Source organism: Uloborus diversus, chromosome 2 (assembly GCF_026930045.1).
Source record: "Uloborus diversus isolate 005 chromosome 2, Udiv.v.3.1, whole genome shotgun sequence".
NCBI lineage: Eukaryota > Metazoa > Arthropoda > Arachnida > Araneae > Uloboridae > Uloborus > Uloborus diversus.
Window position 1 is genome coordinate 16,407,796 of NC_072732.1, and position 21,541 is coordinate 16,429,336.

Below are 21,541 nucleotides of genomic sequence, written 5' to 3' on the forward strand. Positions count from 1 at the left end.
ATGCAATGATCCGGCTAGTAGCAGGAAATTTCGATTCCAGTCGTCTGGGATCCTATCTGCAGTTAATCAATACCTCCTCTGGGCCTGAGCTATCCCGCTTCGCACCAAGGAGCAGGTTAGCAGTGATTCGCTACTTTTCCCTTTTTTAGGGAATTTTCTTTTCGCAGTGTTGAAGTACCTGTAGTGAGCCGGATTTTTTGGCCTGCGTGAACAGAATCTCAAACCTTGATCTTACCTTATTCCGATAAAAAAAAAAAAAAAGCAAACTTGGTTGACAGTCAAGAAAGAGTACGTCGGCAATCGGCAACTTGTTGACTGTGACATGGAGAAAGCAGAAAAAATTATCGTTTGCGTTATCGTCATTTCAACCATCAAATTTTACTCTTTAAAGTGTCCACTTTTTTTCTTTCCCACGAATGAAACGGTTTTAGCATCATATAAAGCACAATAACAAACCATTTTTGTTTTTCGAAGATTTATTACATTTTTCAATTCCTTTTTGGACTGGAAATGTAGCCACTACATCATCAATAATGCCAATGCTGACAAGCAGTATTTTTCGACACATATCACAACTGCTTTCTTACGGTTCTCAAAATAAAGGAGAATAATTCTTTAAAAAAATTTAATGTGCTAGAAGCGGAGGAATTAAATTTTAAAAGGACACCACCACCATATCCCACCACCTTTTAGTATAAAAACAGTCACGTACTGCAGGATAGTCGCTGTCACCGATATGACCTCTGCACACTCTGCAACTTGTAGAAATCACACATGCTTGAGTACCCAAGGTTGCTGGATTCTGCAGGAATTAATTTTCTCATTAATATTAATACTCACCACACCACTTTAGACACATTTGCACAAAATTTCAAAATGAGTTTTCGGGGACATATCCTAGACGCGAGACATTTAAATTTCAAGCTGTCACTAACATCAGACATCCAACTCTGTTTCACCAGGAAAGTAAGTTAAACAGTTGTAGTGAAACCTAAGTTACACCAGACGTCCATCTCTTTCTTACCAAGAAAGTAAGTTAAACAGATGTAATGAGACTCAAGTTGCACCAGAAATCCAACTCTGTTTCACCAGGAAAGTAAACAGTTGTAGTGAAACCCAAGTTACACCAGACATCCATCTCTTTCTTACCAAGAAAGTCAGTTAAACAGAAGTAATGACACTCAAGTTGCACCAGACATCCTACTGCTTCTCACCAAGAATGTTACACACATAAAGTGAGACTCAAGTTACAACTCACATCGTATTTTTTTTACCAACGTTTTAATAATTTTAGGAACAGAATACTAAAAGCTCTCGGAAATTAAATAGTAAATAACGAACTGAAAATCGTTTAAATTAACATTGAGGATACATTAATAGCTTTTTATTTAAGTGGACCAGACATCCAACTCTGTTTTACCAGGAAAGTAAACAGCTGTAGTGAAACATAAGTTACACCAGACATCCATCTCTTTCTTACCAAAAAAGTAAGTTAAACAGAAGTAATGAGACTCAAGTTGCACCAGACATCCTACTGCTTCTCACCAAGAATGTTACACACATAAAGTGAGACTCAAGCTACAACTCACATCGTATTTTTTTAACAACGTTTTAATAATTTTAGGAACCAAATACTAAAAGCTCTCGGAAATTTAATGGTAAATAACGAACTGAAAATCGTTTAAATTTGCAGTGGGGATAGATTAATAGCTTTTTAATTAAGTGGATTTTTATTAGAGTTATGACCGTGTTTGTAGTATTTTTGAGATTCAATGAATACGAAATTACTAAACAAAACTTCAAACTGGATTTTCTATCCTACAAAATTTGTTATTCGGGATTTGTGTTAGGAAACCGTATATATATTTTTCTTTTAAATTGTTTTACTAAATCATTGGGGAAGGAAGAAGAATAAGAAAAAAATAAATGTCTGACATTTTAAGCCGGATTGCATGGAGCTTTAATAGCAAATGCTAGCGCTAAATCATCTTTACTCTAAATGAAAAGTTATCATATAAGCTTTGTGCTACAATATGATTAAGGTGAAAAAACAACGTAAATATGATTAAGGTGAAAAAACAACGTAAATAAAGCACAAATATTGGAGAAAATACAGCATATAGCTATTTCAAGGCTACAATGGAGCCTCTTCATCAATGCAAAAAGCTCATCAACAACCAAAAGTTGCGAGAGAACTGACAACAACCAAGGTGGACACCGGTATTTATACCAAAGAGGGCCAACAAATAAGAATACAGGAACAAGACATCAAACAACCAATCAACGAACAGCAGGGATGTTGTCAGTTCTCTCGCAACTTTTGGTTGGTTGGTTCCTTGCACTGATGAAAAGACTCCATTGCAGCCTTGAAATAGCTATATGCTGCATTTTCTCCAACATTTGTGCTTTATTTACGTTGTTTTTTCACATTAATCATATTTACGTTGTTTTTTTCACCTTAATCATCTGTACTCTATATGGGAATGTTTGCTTTATCATGCTTTTGACCTAGTTTTATTCAGTTTGGAACAAGACTAGATTACTTCTAGCAGTTGAGCGGTTCCGAAATTTAGTAATTACGTGATAAATAGACTAGTTTGAAGCACGACAGTAGAGAAAATTGGTGCAAAAGCTAAACATTTACTGTCTATATACTTGTGCGGTAAAGAATGAAAGCTTTCGCTGTACAGATACGCAATCTTATGCTAAACGTAGAATAAATAGCTTCATATTCAAACTATTTGCAAGGAGGAGGGGAAATGAGTAATTTTTAAACCATAGTTCTTGCAAATTTTTGAACAGAAACTAGGAGTTCCTTAAAATTGCTTTCAACTGTTTGTTATAATTAAATTTCACTTAGTGGATAAATTTGTTTATGTCAAAGTTATCTCTTCTGTCCGGAATTTTAAACAGTAAAAAATTGTGAGGAAAATAGCCCATGATGTTAATACTAAATTGTTTTTGTCAAGATCTGAAAGTTTTATGCTTACTTCATTAAAACTATGCATGGTTTTTGCTGTCATAACGCACAATAATTGCTCATCATGATGCAAGATTATCGATGAATTACCATTTAATCAGACACGATATTCCCTTGTCATATGAAAATTGTGCTAAAAATCAGTTCAATACGTTTGTCAGTACACATTTCCTTACCGCAGGACGAGTCATAAGTCTTGCGGTATGAATTACTTACTTTATTCTTTTTGAATGCATTGTTAACGTAAGAAACTAGCAATCGAAGTGTAGATCATTATGTTCAATTGTCTTAAAGCCCTCTTTCAGCCAGTTCTTCGATACCGCAGTGATACTAACATTTTATCCTGATGACAGTCGTAACCATCCCAATAAGAGTCCTTCCCGAAAATTCACATATGTCAAATGTTGCAAAACTTATGACTCACCCTCACTTTGAAAGTAAATAAATGACTAACCTGGCATAGGTGTCATTGCACCATAAGCAGCGCCATAATTGGAATCCATGTGTCCAATGGTATCGTGGTACCTCGCCGGTCCCCAACCTTCTGACTTTTCCAGGCTGGCGCAAGCTGCCGCCGCCCTGGCAGCTGACCGGACCGCCGGTTGCAGCAGCAGAGATCCGTACTGGGGACCGAACCGGGAAGCCCCGGTCACCGTGGACATGCCCGGATGGTGGTAAGAAGTCAGTTCGTGGGCCGACCGGTGGTGGTGAGAGAAGGGATGACCTGCTTGGCTCGTCAGGGTGTAGTGCCAAGGGTCGTTCTGTGGATGGTGCAAGGAGAGGGCACTCGGATGGTACGGATCTGGAGCTCCGTAAGTCGTCAGGTCTGTCGGTAGAGATCGAAGAGAGCTCGGGCCTCCCATGCTGCTGAGGTTCGTCGCGTTCGACATAGGTTGGTAGTTGCTGTTCCAAAACGACGGCGGGAAATTCCGATGCGACATCGGTGGGCCATCTGTGAGAAAATTAAAGTGTTAAAAGAGTTGGGGAAAATACTGCTAATTTTATTTATTTTTTTTACTTTAAAAATTAAAACTCATATTAACCCTTAGAGGCACAGTAGCTTTGTTTGAGATGCTTCGTTCGCTAGCTTTATATTTTAGTGAATGATTTGTAGCGAGCATTAAAAATTAAACAAAAAATTAAAAATAGATTATATTGATCGTTTAACATGTTTTCAGAAATTAAAACAAAACGTTAAAGATTTTGTTTATTATATAAAATGTGGATATGCAGAGAGTGAAACGGACGAGCGTCGGAATTCCGTGCAGTGACGATAGAAGAGCTAAGTATTAAGTCTCAAAGAATGACTTTTTAATTCCATTTACCTGCGCTGGCCTCTGTTGGCAGCGCTTTGCATGTATATATATATATATATATATATATATATATATATATATATATATATATATATATATATATACATATATTACAGGAGTTAACTGTTAAAACCACTGAGTCTGTCATCTAGAAAAATAAAAAAAGGTTAGGTGGCTTCAAATGAAGCTTTTAAAAATCTGAGTAGTTTAAAATTTATTTTATAATGCGTGTTCAACTGCTAACTTATGCTATAACATGAAAAACTGATACTGTTGTGCCACTGTGATATTCTAAGGCTCAAAATACAAGAACAATTCTGGACTGAATTCCCACCAGCAAATGCTTGCGCTAATGCCCTTAAAAACATCAGCTTCGTCATTATAAGGTAGCTTCATCCATGTTCTTTCCATTTCCCTTTCATCTTCCACAGCGTGAAAGGGTGAGGGAAACGCGCCCGCTGTGGCATCTGTGTGTGAAAATTATCGAAATTCAACTCCTAAAATGGTTTGCGATACATGGCTCATGCCTGCCGTTCACCTATCTCCCTTTTCGTCCTGATGAAGTCGAAAGTAAAAGGGAAAACGCATGAAAGCAGACATCGAGTACCATGATAGTTTCACTACTCAGTAAAATTCTACTCGCATTTCAGAAAAATCCATCTTGAAAATAGAATTTTTCCACAAGGTGACTGAATTTGGGTAAAATACGAATTCAAAAGTAGACAAAAAAGAATGAGTTTGCTATATAACCGAGCTCTATAAATTGTAGGTTCAAAGTTAGTATTGCAACAAAACTCTGGAACTGTGAGTCAATGATTCTTAAGGCTTGTCCCGAGAAAGTTTTGGACTGCAAAACAATTTGAATTGTATAGAGTGTCCAAAAATTACTTGACACATTTTAAAAGTTCACAGAAAAGCAATAAATTGTTTTATTGATAGGCGGTTTTGGCCATAATACTTCACAGATTCATGAATTTTTTATGACATCGTAAAGAAAAGTGTAATTATAAGTGATTTACATAGACGGCTATATCGTTTCAGTAAGAAAATCTAACGTCACGTAAGGTGTTTAAGGGTAAAGGCCAACCGCTTGTCCCGCACGTGATGGTTCATATATTTCATTAAAAAGTAATAATTTTAAAGGGTAATGACGAAAATTTTTGCTTAAGAAATCACTCATAAGTTTGTATTTTGTTAATCAGCAAAAAATTGTTCAACACTATTTTAAAGTATTATTTTTAATGACATGTATGAGGCGTCACGTGCGGGATAATTAGCATTTTCCGTAGAATGGCCTTTGATCATAATATTAAACAGACAGCAATACTTTTCAAAACTAGAGTTCAATATGTGTACCGTATGCTTCCTCGAACTATATCTAAACGGAACTCAAGTTGATCTGATATCCGCAAACGATTGATTGACGGATTGCACTTTAGGTTGGTGCAAGACGTTGATAGGCATAATTTGTAAAAAAATGAAAGTGGTGTTTTAAAAGGTGAGATTACCTAGCAATTCCATTTATGTCTGCTAGTATGGAGCCGCGGGTTTGAGTTAAAGCACATTGCCTGTTAACATTATCGTATACCTTAGGTGAACACATACACAGGGCCGACGGGAGGCCATATCAGCCTACTCAGAAACGAAGAGACCGGCTCTTGTGAGGGCCCGGCAACTAATCAGAGCAGTAAAAGTTTAACAGGTGTTATGGGGGAAGGTGGGGGGGGGGGGCGGAGATCAAATGGACAAGGGACTCACATTGGCTCTTGGCGGCCCTGCGCATACACTAATTTTTATTCTGACTAAATTGCTATGCTGGAGGCATCTCGTTTAGAACAAAACTCGCAACTCCATTGTTCCAGAATTTTATGACTTGTGAATAGTGAATGAACAATCAATTTGCTGAACTTGTTTTGCGCAACAATTTCATAAACTCGCAACCCTGTCTAGAAGATCATATTATGTAAGTGAAAATTCCGATTAAGTAATCGAAATATCTTTATCAACTTTTCGTATAGGTTAGTTCTTGAGGTTTGTATGAGCTATTAGTATGCTTATAAATCCAGGCATTTCTAGATTCAGCTAATCTTCATGAATAACCCAATAGCCTCTTCAAGAGAAAATCAGTTCCATTTCAATGCTATCACATCTAAAGGGTGTTTTTTTAGAGGTATAGAACTTTACGTCGGGAACACTGTTTGATCTGTGGGCCATTTTGATAGTTGTCACTTGTTTTGTGTTTAGTTTGGTTTGCCATTTCATCATGAATAGACAACAGGACGGTGCAACACGCCACACAGCGCGTGTCACAATTGATTTATTGAACTTTCGGTGAACGAATAATTTCGCTTAATGGACCCGTGAATTGGCCTGCGAGATCATGCGATTTAACTACGCTGGACTATTTTGTGTGGGGCTGTGTGAAGTCTCATGTCTATACCGATAAGCCACAGACGATTGACGCCTTGCACAAGAACATTCGCAGAAATATCACTCACATACGGCCCCCATTGGTGCAAAAAATGATAGAAAATTGGACTTCCAGATTAGACGTTCTCCAAGCCAGCCGAAGAGGCAATATACTAGAAATCACATTTGAATAAAAATGGCAAAGAATCATCTTTCGAATAAAGCCAAATTCATGGCGATTTATATCATTTAACGGTGTTTTATTTGAAACTAAAGTCCTATACCTCTAAAAAAAAAAAACACCCTTTATTTCTGCAACACACATTTCTACAATATCACGTCTATTTAATTCCCCCAAAAATATCATGTGATATCGAGCAAATGAGCTTTCATTGCAATATGTAGATCCTATTAAAAAAAATCTCGGATATTTCGAGTTCTCTTATCGAACAAGAAGTTTCACCTACTTAAAGCTAATAAAAGAGCAGACTTATTTCTGACTACGGAACAGCACTAGACTAAAAGTGTAAGAACAAAAGATTACGATCTATTTTTGCGTTCCGGCAATTTATTATACCTAACATTTCCATTAACTTTATTGAAATTCCTCCCGACCGTCATTCGAAAACAACACGTTGAACAACTCTCTTTCGAGGGACAAACGCGCGCTGAATTTCGGAAACAATGTTTGAAGTGCTAGGCTTTTTGGAAGTAAAAAAAATAAGGGAGTCATTTGTAACGGAAATTAATGAAACGCTATGGCGTCCATTAATAAAGCTCTGCATGTCTTTCGGCATGGTGACTTTTCATTGTGTCGCTAAATGATCCCAAGACTTTGTAAACTATTCGGCAAGTCGCCAGCCAGTGTGCTTGTCGATGCTATGTTTACCAGTCATTAATCGTGTTTTCTGTCATTTAATTGAGTTCAACAGTCCTCATGTCCATTTACATGGTGCAGTCGGTCAATCCTCAACTGACCAGTCATTGTCTTTCGTTCAATGAGGTCAATGGATCAACCAATTCACTTACGTTAATGTTAAATCCTAAAAAAATATGCTAATAGGTGAAGGATTTGTTGGAGAAAAGTCACTTATTGATGAAAATTTTTGACAGTACCCATTTTTCTGACGAAGTGTTCTATGCCATGATGGCGTAATTAGGGACTCAGGACTGATTTGCAACTTGGAAACTATTGGCATAAATTTATCAAAATATACATAACAACTATACAATGAATATTTTGAAGTGGAAAGTGTTGTCTAAAAGTGGATGTCGATGGCTTAAACTGAAAACAAATTGACTCCACATCAATTTAAAGAAAAAAAAGTATCTGTATTAAAAAAAAAGCTTTTTCAAAAAAAAGTATCTGTTTTTTTTCAAATAAATAAAAAAAACAGGAGTAAGACCTAAATGTTTTTTAGAAGTAGAGAAATAAATGCGTTGCATTAAAACATGCTAACTACACAACGTGATAAAGATAACATTTTCTCATTGCCTCCTGAAAAGTCACCTATCATGGAGTTAGCTGGTTTAGTTCATATTAGTTAGTGGTGCCCAACCTACGGCCCGTGGGCCACAACCGGCTCGTGAAGCTGATCCGTGTGTACCGTTGTTCTGTTCAATGTTACAAATCGAAGAGCACGATCCGTGATTGTCACACATTTTAAACCAAATATTCAGAAATAGGTATTTGAAAAGCTTGAATAAGCATCACGTTAGGATTAATAACTATTATTGGTTTGTAATTTTGGTTACCTATATTTTCCCATGCTATTTAGAAAAGAATGAAATATTCTGAAATTTTGTACGTGTTTTGACTTGTGAGAATGTTTTTACTATGAGGTGTGGTCCTCAGGCTGAGAAAGGTTGGACAGCACTGACCTAAAGCCATTTTTTTTTTTTTTTTTGACATGTCAAAAACATTTGTTAATCCTCGTTGTAAGTAATCCGCTTTTTCTTCTGTCGTACTTCAAATTATTCAAGATATATCACATCGTCGCCTCAGAGCAACAATAAGGTATCTAATTCTAGAAAAAAACATTAAGATATCTTACTGTTGCTCTGAGGCGATGATATGCCTCGCTTCAGTACAAATCGATTGCTTTAAAACACGAAGCAGAAACTTCGGTGTTTTCCAAACTGTAAGGAAATTTTAATTCATTATAACTGGTAGAGATATTTTTAACTCTTCTATAAGCGGATTTCGCGAAATTCAAAATCAAAAAAATTCCTCATATTTTGCCAAGAGTACATCTACTTACTCTTGGTACTTTACAAAAATTCTGTATAAAGTGTGTAGCTGCATAAGTACGTATCTGTCCAATTATTTCGCAAATGCGTTTCTTTTCCTAGATACTGTAATACTAAGGTAGACCAACAGCCTAAGATAATCTGAGAGTTTCAAAATGGTTTAAACACAACCAGGAAAGGTTATTACAACCTATATCTTTTTGTATCGACAGATATGTAAATTTTACTTACAGAAATATTTTTTGGATATATCTACTTTTGGAGCCATAATGTAATCTTGAAGATTGAAAAAAAGGAAAAAAAAGAAAACAAACAGCTGAACATTTTAAAATGTAACATTTGAATGGCTTATTATTTTTTTTTTTTTAATACAAAATTTGAAACATTTTAGGCGTTAAAAATCAGAATAGCACGAACTGTTTGTCTGCCATCTTCCATATCATCCTTAGAAATATAAAGTTGATAACTATTATGGTCTTCAATGTGTTCATATATTTCACTCCGTTAAAATGAACTTCACGCATCTAAAAAGGTCAAGGAGCACTTTCACGACTTGAAAAAAAAATCTCATCAATATCTTTGATAACAGGTTATTGTTTGATAAGTACGGTTGTAAAGGCTCGATTAAGATATTGAGACAAACATATTTTTGGGGCGCCTTAGAAATCCAAATCTTAACAACCATTGTTTAAGCCTTACAACTACAGTCATTCTTTCAATATCTTTGATAACAGGTCATTGTTTGATAAGTACGATAGTAAAGGCTTGATTAAGATACTGAGACAAACAGTTTTTTGGGGCACCTTAGAAATCCAAATCTTAACAACCGTTGTTTAAGCTTAACAACTACAGTCATTGGCAAAAGCAATTTTGGCAGTTTGGTGGCCCCCTAAAAGGCGGGACCCTTGGTCACTGCCTACTGGACATATTCAGTAATTCGGCCCTAAAGGTTGATACAAAAGAGCAATCAAAACAGGCAACCTTTAACAACTAGTTTTTCCAACCTCTCTTATAAGTAAACAAAGCAAACCAACTTCAATCAAATATCCATTTAAAGTTCCCAGAACTTCTTTCGAGCTTAATGTGTCTGTTTAAAGATTTTATCCAGCTTCAATCCTCGAGGTTTGGGATGGCAGACATAGTTCGCTTTCACCGATAATTTCAACGAAAGAAAAATGACATCTTTCGGAATTTAAGACACGTAGATACTATTTGGTCTAATGGTAGTCCCTTGGGCAAAAATGCGATGAAGCAAATATCGGCATTGTTTATTTCCGCTACAGGTCCCACTGTGGTGGAGAAGTCATTAAAAGAGCTTCAATCAAACTTTCAGCAGGCATTCTTCGAGTTCCCGTAGAGGTTTTCCGAGATGTTTTGTTGCTGCTTCTGCATATCTGAGTGCCGCGGATGTCTGGAATAACACATTGCAGGCTAAGTGAGACGGAAAAGCCATGCGGATGTCGAACCGCCCGAGTTCAAAAAGTATACCTGCTTTTTTAAATGTCTGCCTGTGAGCTCAATCTAAATTTGTCAGATATGATGTCACTAGCGGTACCCGCACGGTTTTGCCCGTAATAGAAAAATCAAAAGATCTTTTGGTTCGCCTGTATATTTACAAATAAGGTATGGTGAATTTTCTCGCCAGTTGGCTTGTACCCATCTTACGGTTCCACGTTATGATAATTTCGTATCTCGCCAATTGGCTTGTACCCATGTTTCGGTTCCACGTTATGATAATTTCGTAATTTACTCGTCCATCTTATGAAATTTTTGTTCTTAAAATTCGAATAGAAAAAGAACCACATCGAATTTTCGAAAAATCGCTTCGAGGTGCACACCCCTACGCTACAAACTAATTCTGTGCCAAATTTCATGAAAATCGGCCGAACGGTCTAAGCGCTATGCGCGTCACAGAGATCCTGACAGACATCCGGACAGACAGAGGGACATTCAGCTTTATTATTAGTAAAGATAATCTGGGGAATAGAAATTGCAATGAATACTGCCTGAACATCTTTTCTCCCCCCCCCCTAATTATTATATCTAGGAACAGGGGTGTAACAAACCCGTTAGAGCCCATGTTTTTTTTCGCACACTGTCAATTCTAACAGGGTAGTTTATACACAGGCAGGGCCAAATTTAGTCATGGGCATATGGGGCACGAGCCCAGGGCATCAAAATTTGAAGGGTGCCAAATCTGAAGCTAAAGTTTAAGTATTTTCGAACTATACTACAACAACACGTAAATAAAAACAACCTCTTGTAGTAATTTTAATCTTTTACACAGATCTCAAAACCAATCCAGACAATATACTTGTATATAACATTTTGATGTTTACGTCTTTCTACAAGGAAAAAAAAAATGTGACGACATCTTTTATGTGTAATAATGTATATTTATCACATATACAACATCTACTTATATTAGTGCTTCTTTTATTCTAGCACTAGTGGTACCCGCACGGCTTTGCCCGTAGTTGAAAATTAAAAGGTCATTCGGTTCGCCTGTATATTTACAAATAATGGATGACGAATTTCTCGCCAATTGTCTATGTTTATTCGCTCTCCCATTCCACGTCATGATAATTTCATAATTTACTCGTCCATCTTATGATAATTTTGCTCCGGAAAATGTTCTTAAAATTCAGATAGAAAAAGAACAAAATCGAATTTTGGAAAAATCGCTCCGAGGTGCGCACCCCCCTGCTACAAACTAACTTTGTGCCAAATTTCAGGAAAATCGGCCGAACGGTCTAGGCGCTATGCGCGTCACAGAGATTCAGACATCCTACAGACATCCTCCAGACAGCGAGAATTTGAGCTTTATTATTAGTAAAGAAGATGATATTTTAATATGCAACACATCACCAAATTTGGCTTGGTTGAAGACAAGTATCGAAAAACTTTATTACTGCGCTATGCTAACGCTTGCTATGACTCCCACTTGCATTCTGAAGTCTGCAGTACGAGCTTGGTAAAATCATGATTTTTATGAAAAGGGACTTTACAGAAATACCATTCACTGTTTAATAACCCTAATTATAAATAGATACAAAAGTTAACGAGAAATTTTTTCAGAAGATGCTAAAAAACAAAAAAAAAAAAAAAAAAAAAAAAAAAAAATGAATTCTGACATCTAGAATTCAAATTTTTTTTTTCACCTCCACGAAGGTGTGATAAAACCCTACTCCGTAGTTTTATTGTTTCTACTAACGGTTTCTGTCCCCCGGAGAAATGACTTCATTTATACCCGACCTTTTCGACTTTATACAATCTTCGTTACACAAAAGCAACCTCCAGCACACAACAAATCTCCTCGAGTATGCTCCTCCATCTGGGCATATATCTGTGTATGTGTAAGCGTGTGTGTATGTGTAGGCGTGTGTGTTTGTGTATAGGCGTGTGTGTATGTGTAGGCGTGTGTGTATGTGTAGGCGTGTGTGTATGTGTAGGTGCTTGTGAATAGCTGTGTATATATGCAGTTTGTGTGTATTTCAGTGTGCGCATGTCTCTGTGTATGTGTAAGGGTGTAGGCGTGTGTGTAGGTGTGTCTGTGTGTTTGTGAATAGCTGTGTATGTATGCAGTTTGTGTGTATTTCAGTGTGGGTATGTCTCTGTGTATGTGTTAGGGTGTAGGTGTGTGTGTTTGTGAATAGCTGTGTATGTATGCAGTTTGTGTGTATTTCAGTGTGGGTATGTCTCTTTGTATGTGTTAGGGTGTAGGCGTGTGTGTTTGTGAATAGCTGTGTATGTATGCAGTTTGTGTGTATTTCAGTGTGGGTATGTCTCTGTGTACGTGTTAGGGTGTAGGTGTGTAGGTAGGTGAAGGCGTGTGTGTAGGTGTAGGCGTGTGTGTTTGTGAATAGCTGTGTATGTATGCAGTTTGTGTGTATTTCAGTGTGGGTATGTCTCTGTGTATGTGTTAGGCTGTAGGCGTGTGTGTTTGTGAATAGCTGTGTATGTATGCAGTTTGTGTGTATTTCAGTGTGGGTATGTCTTTGTGTATGTGTTAGGGTGTAGGTGTGTGTGTGTTTGTGAATAGCTGTGTATGTATGCAGTTTGTGTGTATTTCAGTGTGGGTATGTCTCTTTGTATGTGTTAGGGTGTAGGCGTGTGTGTTTGTGAATAGCTGTGTATGTATGCAGTTTGTGTGTATTTAAGTGTGGGTATGTCTCTGTGTACGTGTTAGGGTGTAGGTGTGTGTGTAGGTGAAGGCGTGTGTGTAGGTGTAGGCGTGTGTGTTTGTGAATAGCTGTGTATGTATCATGTTTGTGTGTATTTCAGTGTGGGTATGACTCTGTGTATGTGTTAGGGTGTAGGCGTGTGTGTTTGTGAATAGCTGTGTATGTATGCAGTTTGTGTGTATTTCAGTGTGGGTATGTCTCTGTGTATGTGTTAGGGTGTAGGCGTGTGTGTTTGTGAATAGCTGTGTATGTATGATGTTTGTGTGTATTTCAGTGTGGGTATGTCTCTGTGTACGTGTTAGGGTGTACGCGCGTGTGTTTGCGAATAGCTGTGTATGTATGCAGTTTGTGTGTATTTCAGTGTGGGTATGTCTCTGTGTACGTGTTAGGGTGTAGGCGCGTGTGTTTGTGAATAGCTGTGTATGTATGCAGTTTGTGTGTATTTCAGTGTGGGTATGTCTCTGTGTATGTGTTAGGGTGTAGGCGTGTGTGTTTGTGAATAGCTGTGTATGTATGATGTTTGTGTGTATTTCAGTGTGGGTATGTCTCTGTGTACGTGTTAGGGTGTACGCGCGTGTGTTTGCGAATAGCTGTGTATGTATGCAGTTTGTGTGTATTTCAGTGTGGGTATGTCTCTGTGTACGTGTTAGGGTGTAGGCGCGTGTGTTTGTGAATAGCTGTGTATGTATGCAGTTTGTGTGTATTTCAGTGTGGGTATGTCTCTGTGTATGTGTTAGGGTGTAGGCGTGTGTGTTTGTGAATAGCTGTGTATGTATGATGTTTGTGTGTATTTCAGTGTGGGTATGTCTCTGTGTACGTGTTAGGGTGTACGCGCGTGTGTTTGCGAATAGCTGTGTATGTATGCAGTTTGTGTGTATTTCAGTGTGGGTATGTCTCTGTGTACGTGTTAGGGTGTAGGCGCGTGTGTTTGTGAATAGCTGTGTATGTATGATATTTGTGTGTATTTCAGTGTGGGTATGTCTCTGTGTACGTGTTAGGGTGTACGCGTGTGTGTTTGTGTAGATTATGAATATCATCGCCCATGGATAGTGCTGCGGGTGGAGGCCCAGGAGCAGAGGGCTGGTCCAGCACCTGCAGGGGCCGGTGGACAGTGGTGCTCACAGAGGGACCGCGTAAAAAAATCAAAGAATTGTCATTTGCGGTGATGAAGTGATAAGCAATTCACTGATTGCTTAAAAAAACGACGTAAATTTCAAATCTCTCTCCCCTTTTTTTAACTTAAGTAGTTCTTCGTAAATGATCATGTGAGGTGTATGGAAGTTTTACATATTCTTTGCGACTCCATGAAATTTAGCGGGTTAAAGCTTATAAGTTTAAACTTATTTTTTGCCCTATTTATTTATATAAATTCAATTAAAGCACGCTCAGATTCTCCATGGTTAGATCCTGACAAATCCCAGGTGACCAAAAAAAAAAAAAAAAAAAAAGAAAAAAAAAAAGAATCACCTTGGCGATTATGTTAAAAAATAATAATAGAAACTGTATAAACTCTGAGAAATAATTTGGCGTTCAAAACTTTTTTTCTGGCCCCTAATTTTTTACAATTATTGCCGAACTCTATTCATGGCGAATCTGAACGACAATTGAACTCTAATAATTTAGCCATGAGAATTCAGGAAGAGGGAGAATAACGTTTATTAGGTGAATTGCTTTGGAAGTCATCCAAACACAAGAATACAATGGAGAGGGAAAAGAAAGAGCCGCCTTTTTAACTTTCTGTACAATCCGCGAGGAGCAAAGTGAAAGAAATGCCTAAAATATGGCCTGTCAAGAGAAACGACTCAACTTAATTAAAGGGACTAACAGGCAATCCTACATCACGAGTCCGCAGTGACGTATGTTCGCAAAGAATCTACTTTCTTGAATTACCCATTGCGTATCTTTTCTTCATTTGTCAAGCAGAGAATGGTTTTCACCACATTTAAGTACTCGAAGTGTGCGGCATTGCGTTGTACCATCAAAAGTAAAAGTATGTATTAGGCGCTTACCTAAAATTAAAGGGACTAACAGGCAATCCTACATCTTGTGTCTACAGTGACGTATGTTCGCAAGGAATCTACTTTCTTGAATTACCCATTGCGTATCGTTTCTTCATTTGTCAAGCAGAGAATGATTTTCACTACATTTAAGTACTGGAAGTGTGCGGCGTTGCATTGTATCATCAAAAGTAAAAGTATGTATTTGGCGCTTACCTAAAAATGGTTAGTCAAAAAGAAACTGATTGCGATATTGTCTGCTTCGATGAAAATGTTTTGCAATCTTTACTAATAATAAAGCTGAAAGTCTCTCTGTCTGGATGTCCGGAGGATGTCTGGATGTCTGTAGGATGTGTGGATCTCTGTGACGCGCATAGCGCCTAGACCGTTTGGCCGATTTTGATGAAATTTGGTACAAAGTTAGTTTGTAGCATGGGGGTGTGCACCTCGAAGCGATTTTTTGAAAATTCGATGTGGTTCTTTTTCTATTCCAATTTTATGAGCAAAACTATCATACGATGGACGAGTAAATTACGGAATTATCATAATGTGGAACCGTAACATGGGCACAAGCCAATTGGCGAGATGCGAAATTATCATTGCGTGTAACCGTAACATGGGTACAAGCCAATTGGCGAGAAAATTCACCATACATTATTTGTAAATCTACAGGCGAACCAAAAGACCTTTTAATTTTTCTATTACGGGCAAAGCCGCGCGGGTATTACTAATAATAAAGCTGAAAGTATCTCTGGATCTCTTTGACACGCATAGCGCCTTAGACCGTTCGGCCGATTTTCGTGAAATGTGACGCAAATTTAGTTGTAGCATGAAGGTGTTCATTCGAAGCGATTTTTCGAAAGTTCGATTTTGTTCTTTTTCTATGGTTTTATTTTTTATTACTATTGGAGTTTTTAATTCCTCTGCACCGAGCGAATTACCATAACACGGACGAGTAAATTACCATGGACGAGAAAACTAACATAGCATATTGACGAGAAATTCATCATCCATTATTTGTAAATATACATGCGAATTAAATGACCTTTTAATTTTATGCTACGGACAAAGCCGTGCGGATACCGCTTGTTGAAAATATACTTGTTTGATAATTTAGCTCAGACGGGTACGGGTGACATAAGAAAGTAGAGGTAAGGGAATCACAGTTCCCTTGATACTCTTAGTAAACACACTTTCAAAGAAATTTTCTCGCAATGTGTAAGTCAATTTACCTTCCAGTGTGAGGGCGAAAAAAAAATTTTTTTTTCCCTTCCTTACCTCGAAGAGTTTTTACCAACGTTTTAGTTATTATTTTTGCAGCTCGAGAAAAAATGATCAAGTTCGAAACCGAATCAACTCCACTGTTTATTTTGCGGAGAAAAAAAACTTATAGTTTTTTTTAAACAGTTGGAGATAAATAAGCCCAGAGCAAATGATAATATCTCCAGCAAACTTATTCTACACTCCATGCTCCAATCTTCAGAAAAATCAAAACGGAAAGTTCAAATTTTTGTAAATCGATTTTTAATTCAGCAAAATATAGAATTTTTTTTCCACCTACGGCCAGAAAAAAATGGAGCACTTGAGAAAAATTCACACAAATTCTTGAAACAACTCCAGACCAAATAGGGATTTCCCCTTCAAACTCTAATGTAATGATGGATTAAAATTCTGTAAATTCTTGACCAATTAACCATCCAAGATGGTGTGATGAAAGTCTACCTTTATTAAGATAGGTAATGTCTGCAGATACGGCATAATTTCCTACGTCAACGTTTCAAAGGTGGTAAATTTTCGAAATCCTTGAAGTTCTCCGAAGAATTTAAAATTTTTAGGTCAAAAGGTAGGAGTAAATTTCCAATAAATTTTAACTAATGAATAATATTTGTAAAGTGATTTTTGTAGAAGTTATTCAATGAAATCAAAGTCGAAAAGAACATTTAGATTTTATTTCAAACTAGTGGTACCCGCACGGCTTTGCCCGTAATAGAAAAATTAAAAGGTCTTTTGGTTCGCCTGTATATTTACAAATGTATGGTGAATTTTCTCGCCACTTGGCTTGTATTAATGTTACGGTTCCACGCTATGATAATTTCGTATCTCGCCAATTGGCTTGTGCCCATGTTACGGTTCCACGTTATGATAATTTCGTAATTTACTCGTCCATCTTATGATATTTTTGTCCTTAAAATTGGAATAGAAAAGGAACCACATCGAATTTTCGAAAAATCGCTGCGAGGTGCACACCTTCATGCTACAAACTAACTTTGTGCCAAATTTCTTGAAAATCGGACGAACGATCTAGATGTTATGCGCGTCACAGAGATCCAGACATCCTACAGACATCCTCCGGACAGAGAAACTTTCAGCTTTATTATTAGTAAAGATAGGTCTTTCTATTGTTCTAACCATTATATTTTTAAAGCAAAGATAACTTTATGAATTTGCTTTTTTTCAAAAAGTTTTATAGAGAACATTTATATTTATCCTTTAGTTTGATTAAAATGAGAATTCTGTCTCGCATCTATTAAAGCTACGATTTATGTCGGAAATACATTGTATACAACAGAAGTTCATTTTATTATAAACAAAATAGATATAAAATTTCGTTTTGCAATTACATCAACAAGATATTAATATTACTTTCATTATCATTATTTGAAGACTCCTATACTAATATAAACCTTTTCATTATGTAGTTTTCAGACTCGTAATTGAAATCACTACTAATAGCATAAAATGTATTTAAAAATGCAAAGGTAGTAACACTTAAGTTTTTTCCGTAATCGTTAGTACTTTTAGTTTTGCCAAAGCGTTATCCTCATATAAAAAATAGCCGATGATCGAGTAACCCGCGTGTTTCAACAATAAATCTCGCGCCAAGATTTGATAATATGTTTTGGTAATGTTTAACATGCAGGGAAAGACTTTATCGTGACAAGGCTGAACTCGATCCAGTAACTTTACTGTTTTACTAGTAAGACTTTCATTTTAAGAGAACGACGAAACTAAAACAATTAACGCTATCTACTGGAGTTTAGAGTTAATACACTGGTGTTACGGATAAAATGTCAACTATCAAAATATCATCAACTGGCAATTGCTTCGTTCAAATGTAGAAACAATTTTCACCCGTCATACCAGGGCGGGCGATTTTCTAGTTGGTAAAGAAAAAGAGAATATCAGTTAATTTTCATACCCGTGAAACTTTAGGAATTACCAAAGTTGTTTAAATAGTTTCAGTATTTCTAGACTTATTTCGGTGCTTCTAAAACTAAAAGTTGATATAAATCGGCATCGGTTGTAGAGAAAAAAAAGCAGAGAGCAAGTAGTGTACTAAATTTATTACTTAAAGATAAGACACGAAAACTGAGCTTTTAATAACTATAAACTGTTACTACATCGTACAATGATCGTAGTTTGAATCCCAATTTAAATTAAAGTTCAAAGTGTTGCCAATGAGAAATATGAATACAATTGTTGACAAATAACAAGAATAAAAATATCACAAGCAGTACCCGAGAATTTCGTATTTTCAAACGCGTGACGCATACAAGCGAATGTTTCAAGCCGTGAAAGTAATTGCCAGCTGAATAATGCTTAATTTCTTTTATGGTCGCTTATTATATTGAATGGTATGAGGTGGCAACGGTCGTTCAGAAGAAAGATAAAATGGCAGTTAAGCGTTCACGAGTCAAAAATTCTTGGCCATGGCTCTAACAATAATTTCTTCGCTAAAGCATACCTTCGGAGCCGGTCTGTTTATCGTTGTCCAATCAATTTTCCTGCAGTGATAGGTGTGGAATCTCGAACCATTAGGACTCCCCCTAATCGTTCTGACGATTGCGAGCGGAACATTTAAAATTCCCCCTTTTGCATAGTTGGCTGGCTTTCAAAGGGAATGGCATCCGAAAAGCAGCTGATGGTATTCACAGCTTTTCGACGAGGAACTTGTGAATCATTAAAAAAAAGAGCTCATTCTGTCATCCGTGGAACTTTTGCTCTAATGAAGACGCTGAAACTGCACGCATGGGGCTCATATCCGCAGCCAGATCTCACTGTTGGTTGGAGGGAGAATCGATTTGGTGGCAAACGTTTGCGACGGTTGTCCAACGCAATTACTAAACAATGGCTTGCTCAGCTAGAAATCAGCAGATCCTGGGTTTAAATCCATGCGTTGTGCATGAAATACACCGCCAGCTCAGTCAATTCCAGCCGAGGACTGCAGTTTCGTGCTTATTAGCACTCATCCAGCCCGGCATAGGAGTGACTGAGCTGGAGATGGAACAACCTCTTAAGGAAGCCAAGAGTGCCAAACAAACTGGTAGCTAATACAGAATTAGCACTGACCAGACGAGGGACCGAAACAATGATTCGGTTCAACTCGAATATTGAAGGCAAGGCAGGTATGTTCAGTAAGTTACCGCCCTATAGCCAGGGATAAGGCAGAAATACATGAAATACACCATGCGTTGTAATAGGGAAGTTGCAACCTATTAAATGTTGTTGGCTATTGTTGTATTTTGGCTTTTGGATATTGTTAATTGACCCTCAAAGCTAAAAAATTCACCATCGCCGAATTTTAAAACACGGTGGTTGATTTTTAATGAATTTTTAAAAATCCACGCGCAAAAGTGCGCTCTTCTGAAACGTCACGAGCCTACGTCACAGGGCGCGAACGGGCAGCCTTCCGCCGAAGATCCCTTGTTTTCGCTAGGGACATTTTGAGCGAGCTAATATTTGTATTTTTTAGAAATTCAATATTCCTTTTGAACACACTATGGAGACCGGATTCGTTAAAGCACAATCTAAATAATCTTTCTTATGTAACATCAATGATGATATTCGAATATTTCCGAGAGGATGAGAGGTTTAATGTTCCAGAAATGCGAGGAGTTAAATGCGAGGAGATAAGCCTTTTACGTTTCGTCTTCGAAGTCGAATGCTTGACCTTCGGTTTCTCCCCTATCGGAAGAGCGCATGACGTCACTTCCTATGCCATTTGACGTCACAAGCGCTTGAACTTTAAAAATTATTTTTAAAAAAACTTTTTATCGTATCGCAAAAATTTTTTCATCTATGATGTTCTTACACGTTACTCTATCATATAAAAATAAAATTGAAAAATCGAAAACTTCCCTATTCCAGCCGAGGACTGCAGTTTCGTGCTTATTAGCACTCATCAGCCCGGTATAGGAGTGACTGAGCTGGAGATGGAACAACCTCTTAAGGAAGCCAAGAGTGCGAAACAAACTGGTAGCTAATACAGAATTAGCACTGACCAAACGAGGGACCGAAACAATGATTCGGTTCAACTCGAATATTGAAGGCAAGGCAGGTATGTTAAGTTACCGCCCTATAGCCAGGGATAAGGCAGAAATACATGAAATACACCATGCGTTGTAATTTCTGCGCTTGAGAAGCGACTAGTTGAATTGTTGCTCTGAGAGGTAGTTCCATCAACAACCGCTCGCAGAAAGGCAATACTATGTTTGGCAATAACTCTCTTAAGATCCTCTGTATTGAAGGATAACATGTGAAATATACAGTCGAGCACCAACTATCCCAACTTCTTAGGACCCATCCTAGTTCAGACGGTTAAACAAGCAACTTCAGGCAGTGCCTAATTAAGATATTGGACGCCCTAAGCCAACCACTTTTTCGGAGCCCTCTGTAGCCCAACCTTTATAAGCACAAATAACCTCCATATATCGAACTTCTACATATCAAAATTTTTTATATATCGAAATCCCAGCAAATTTCTATGTTCATTACATAGAAAAATTGTTTCTATATATCGAAAAAATCTCTATACATAGAATTTTTTTTTCGAGACATTCGTAGATTTTTTTTTTACTTAAGACTGTTTGTTTCATGAAAAATGAAGGTTAGGGGAGAAAGTTATGTTTAAAAAAGGTTGCTACAAAACTCATAAGGAATCTGGGGTTGAGGGGTGTGTTTCGTTCTTAAATTCCCTCAAGTTTATTTCAAATCTTAGTTGTAACCAGTAGCATTGTAAAATCAGTTTCAAGTTATCCCTTTATTATTCCTAGTCTTTTTAGCTGCAGTAAAAATCATTCAAGTTAAGTAGATTGATTTTTTACTTTTCTTTCGATTACATTGTCAAAATGAAAATCCCCTAATGTTGCGGATCAAGTTGAAGAAGAATGAAGATGTATGAAGGCGCAAAAATAAGTAATTTCTGTTATTTTTTATTAACTTTTATTTAATCCGATGATCGTATCAATTAGAAATTGGGTTTAATACACTTAAATTAGCTTGTATTTTAATGTTATAGGGAACTTTTAGGATAAAATATGATCGTTTCTATATAGCGAAATTTCTATATATCGAATTTTTTTCGGACAATTTGCTACTTCGATATATGGAGGTCCGACTCGGTTT

General features: G+C 37.1%; 1 protein-coding gene across 1 annotated transcript in view; it reads right to left on the reverse strand.

The window, feature by feature from the left end:
• Positions 1-728: 728 nt before the first annotated feature.
• The window catches only part of LOC129217830 (transcription cofactor vestigial-like protein 2), a 90,629-nt gene continuing 69,816 nt past the window's right edge, over positions 729-21,541 (reverse strand). Inside the window, exons 3-4 of the mRNA XM_054852175.1 lie at positions 3,435-3,932; positions 729-802 (exon numbers count right to left, since the gene is read on the reverse strand). Of these exons, the coding sequence (XP_054708150.1) occupies positions 729-802; positions 3,435-3,932 (572 nt within the window). The remainder of the gene's footprint in view (positions 803-3,434; positions 3,933-21,541) is intronic.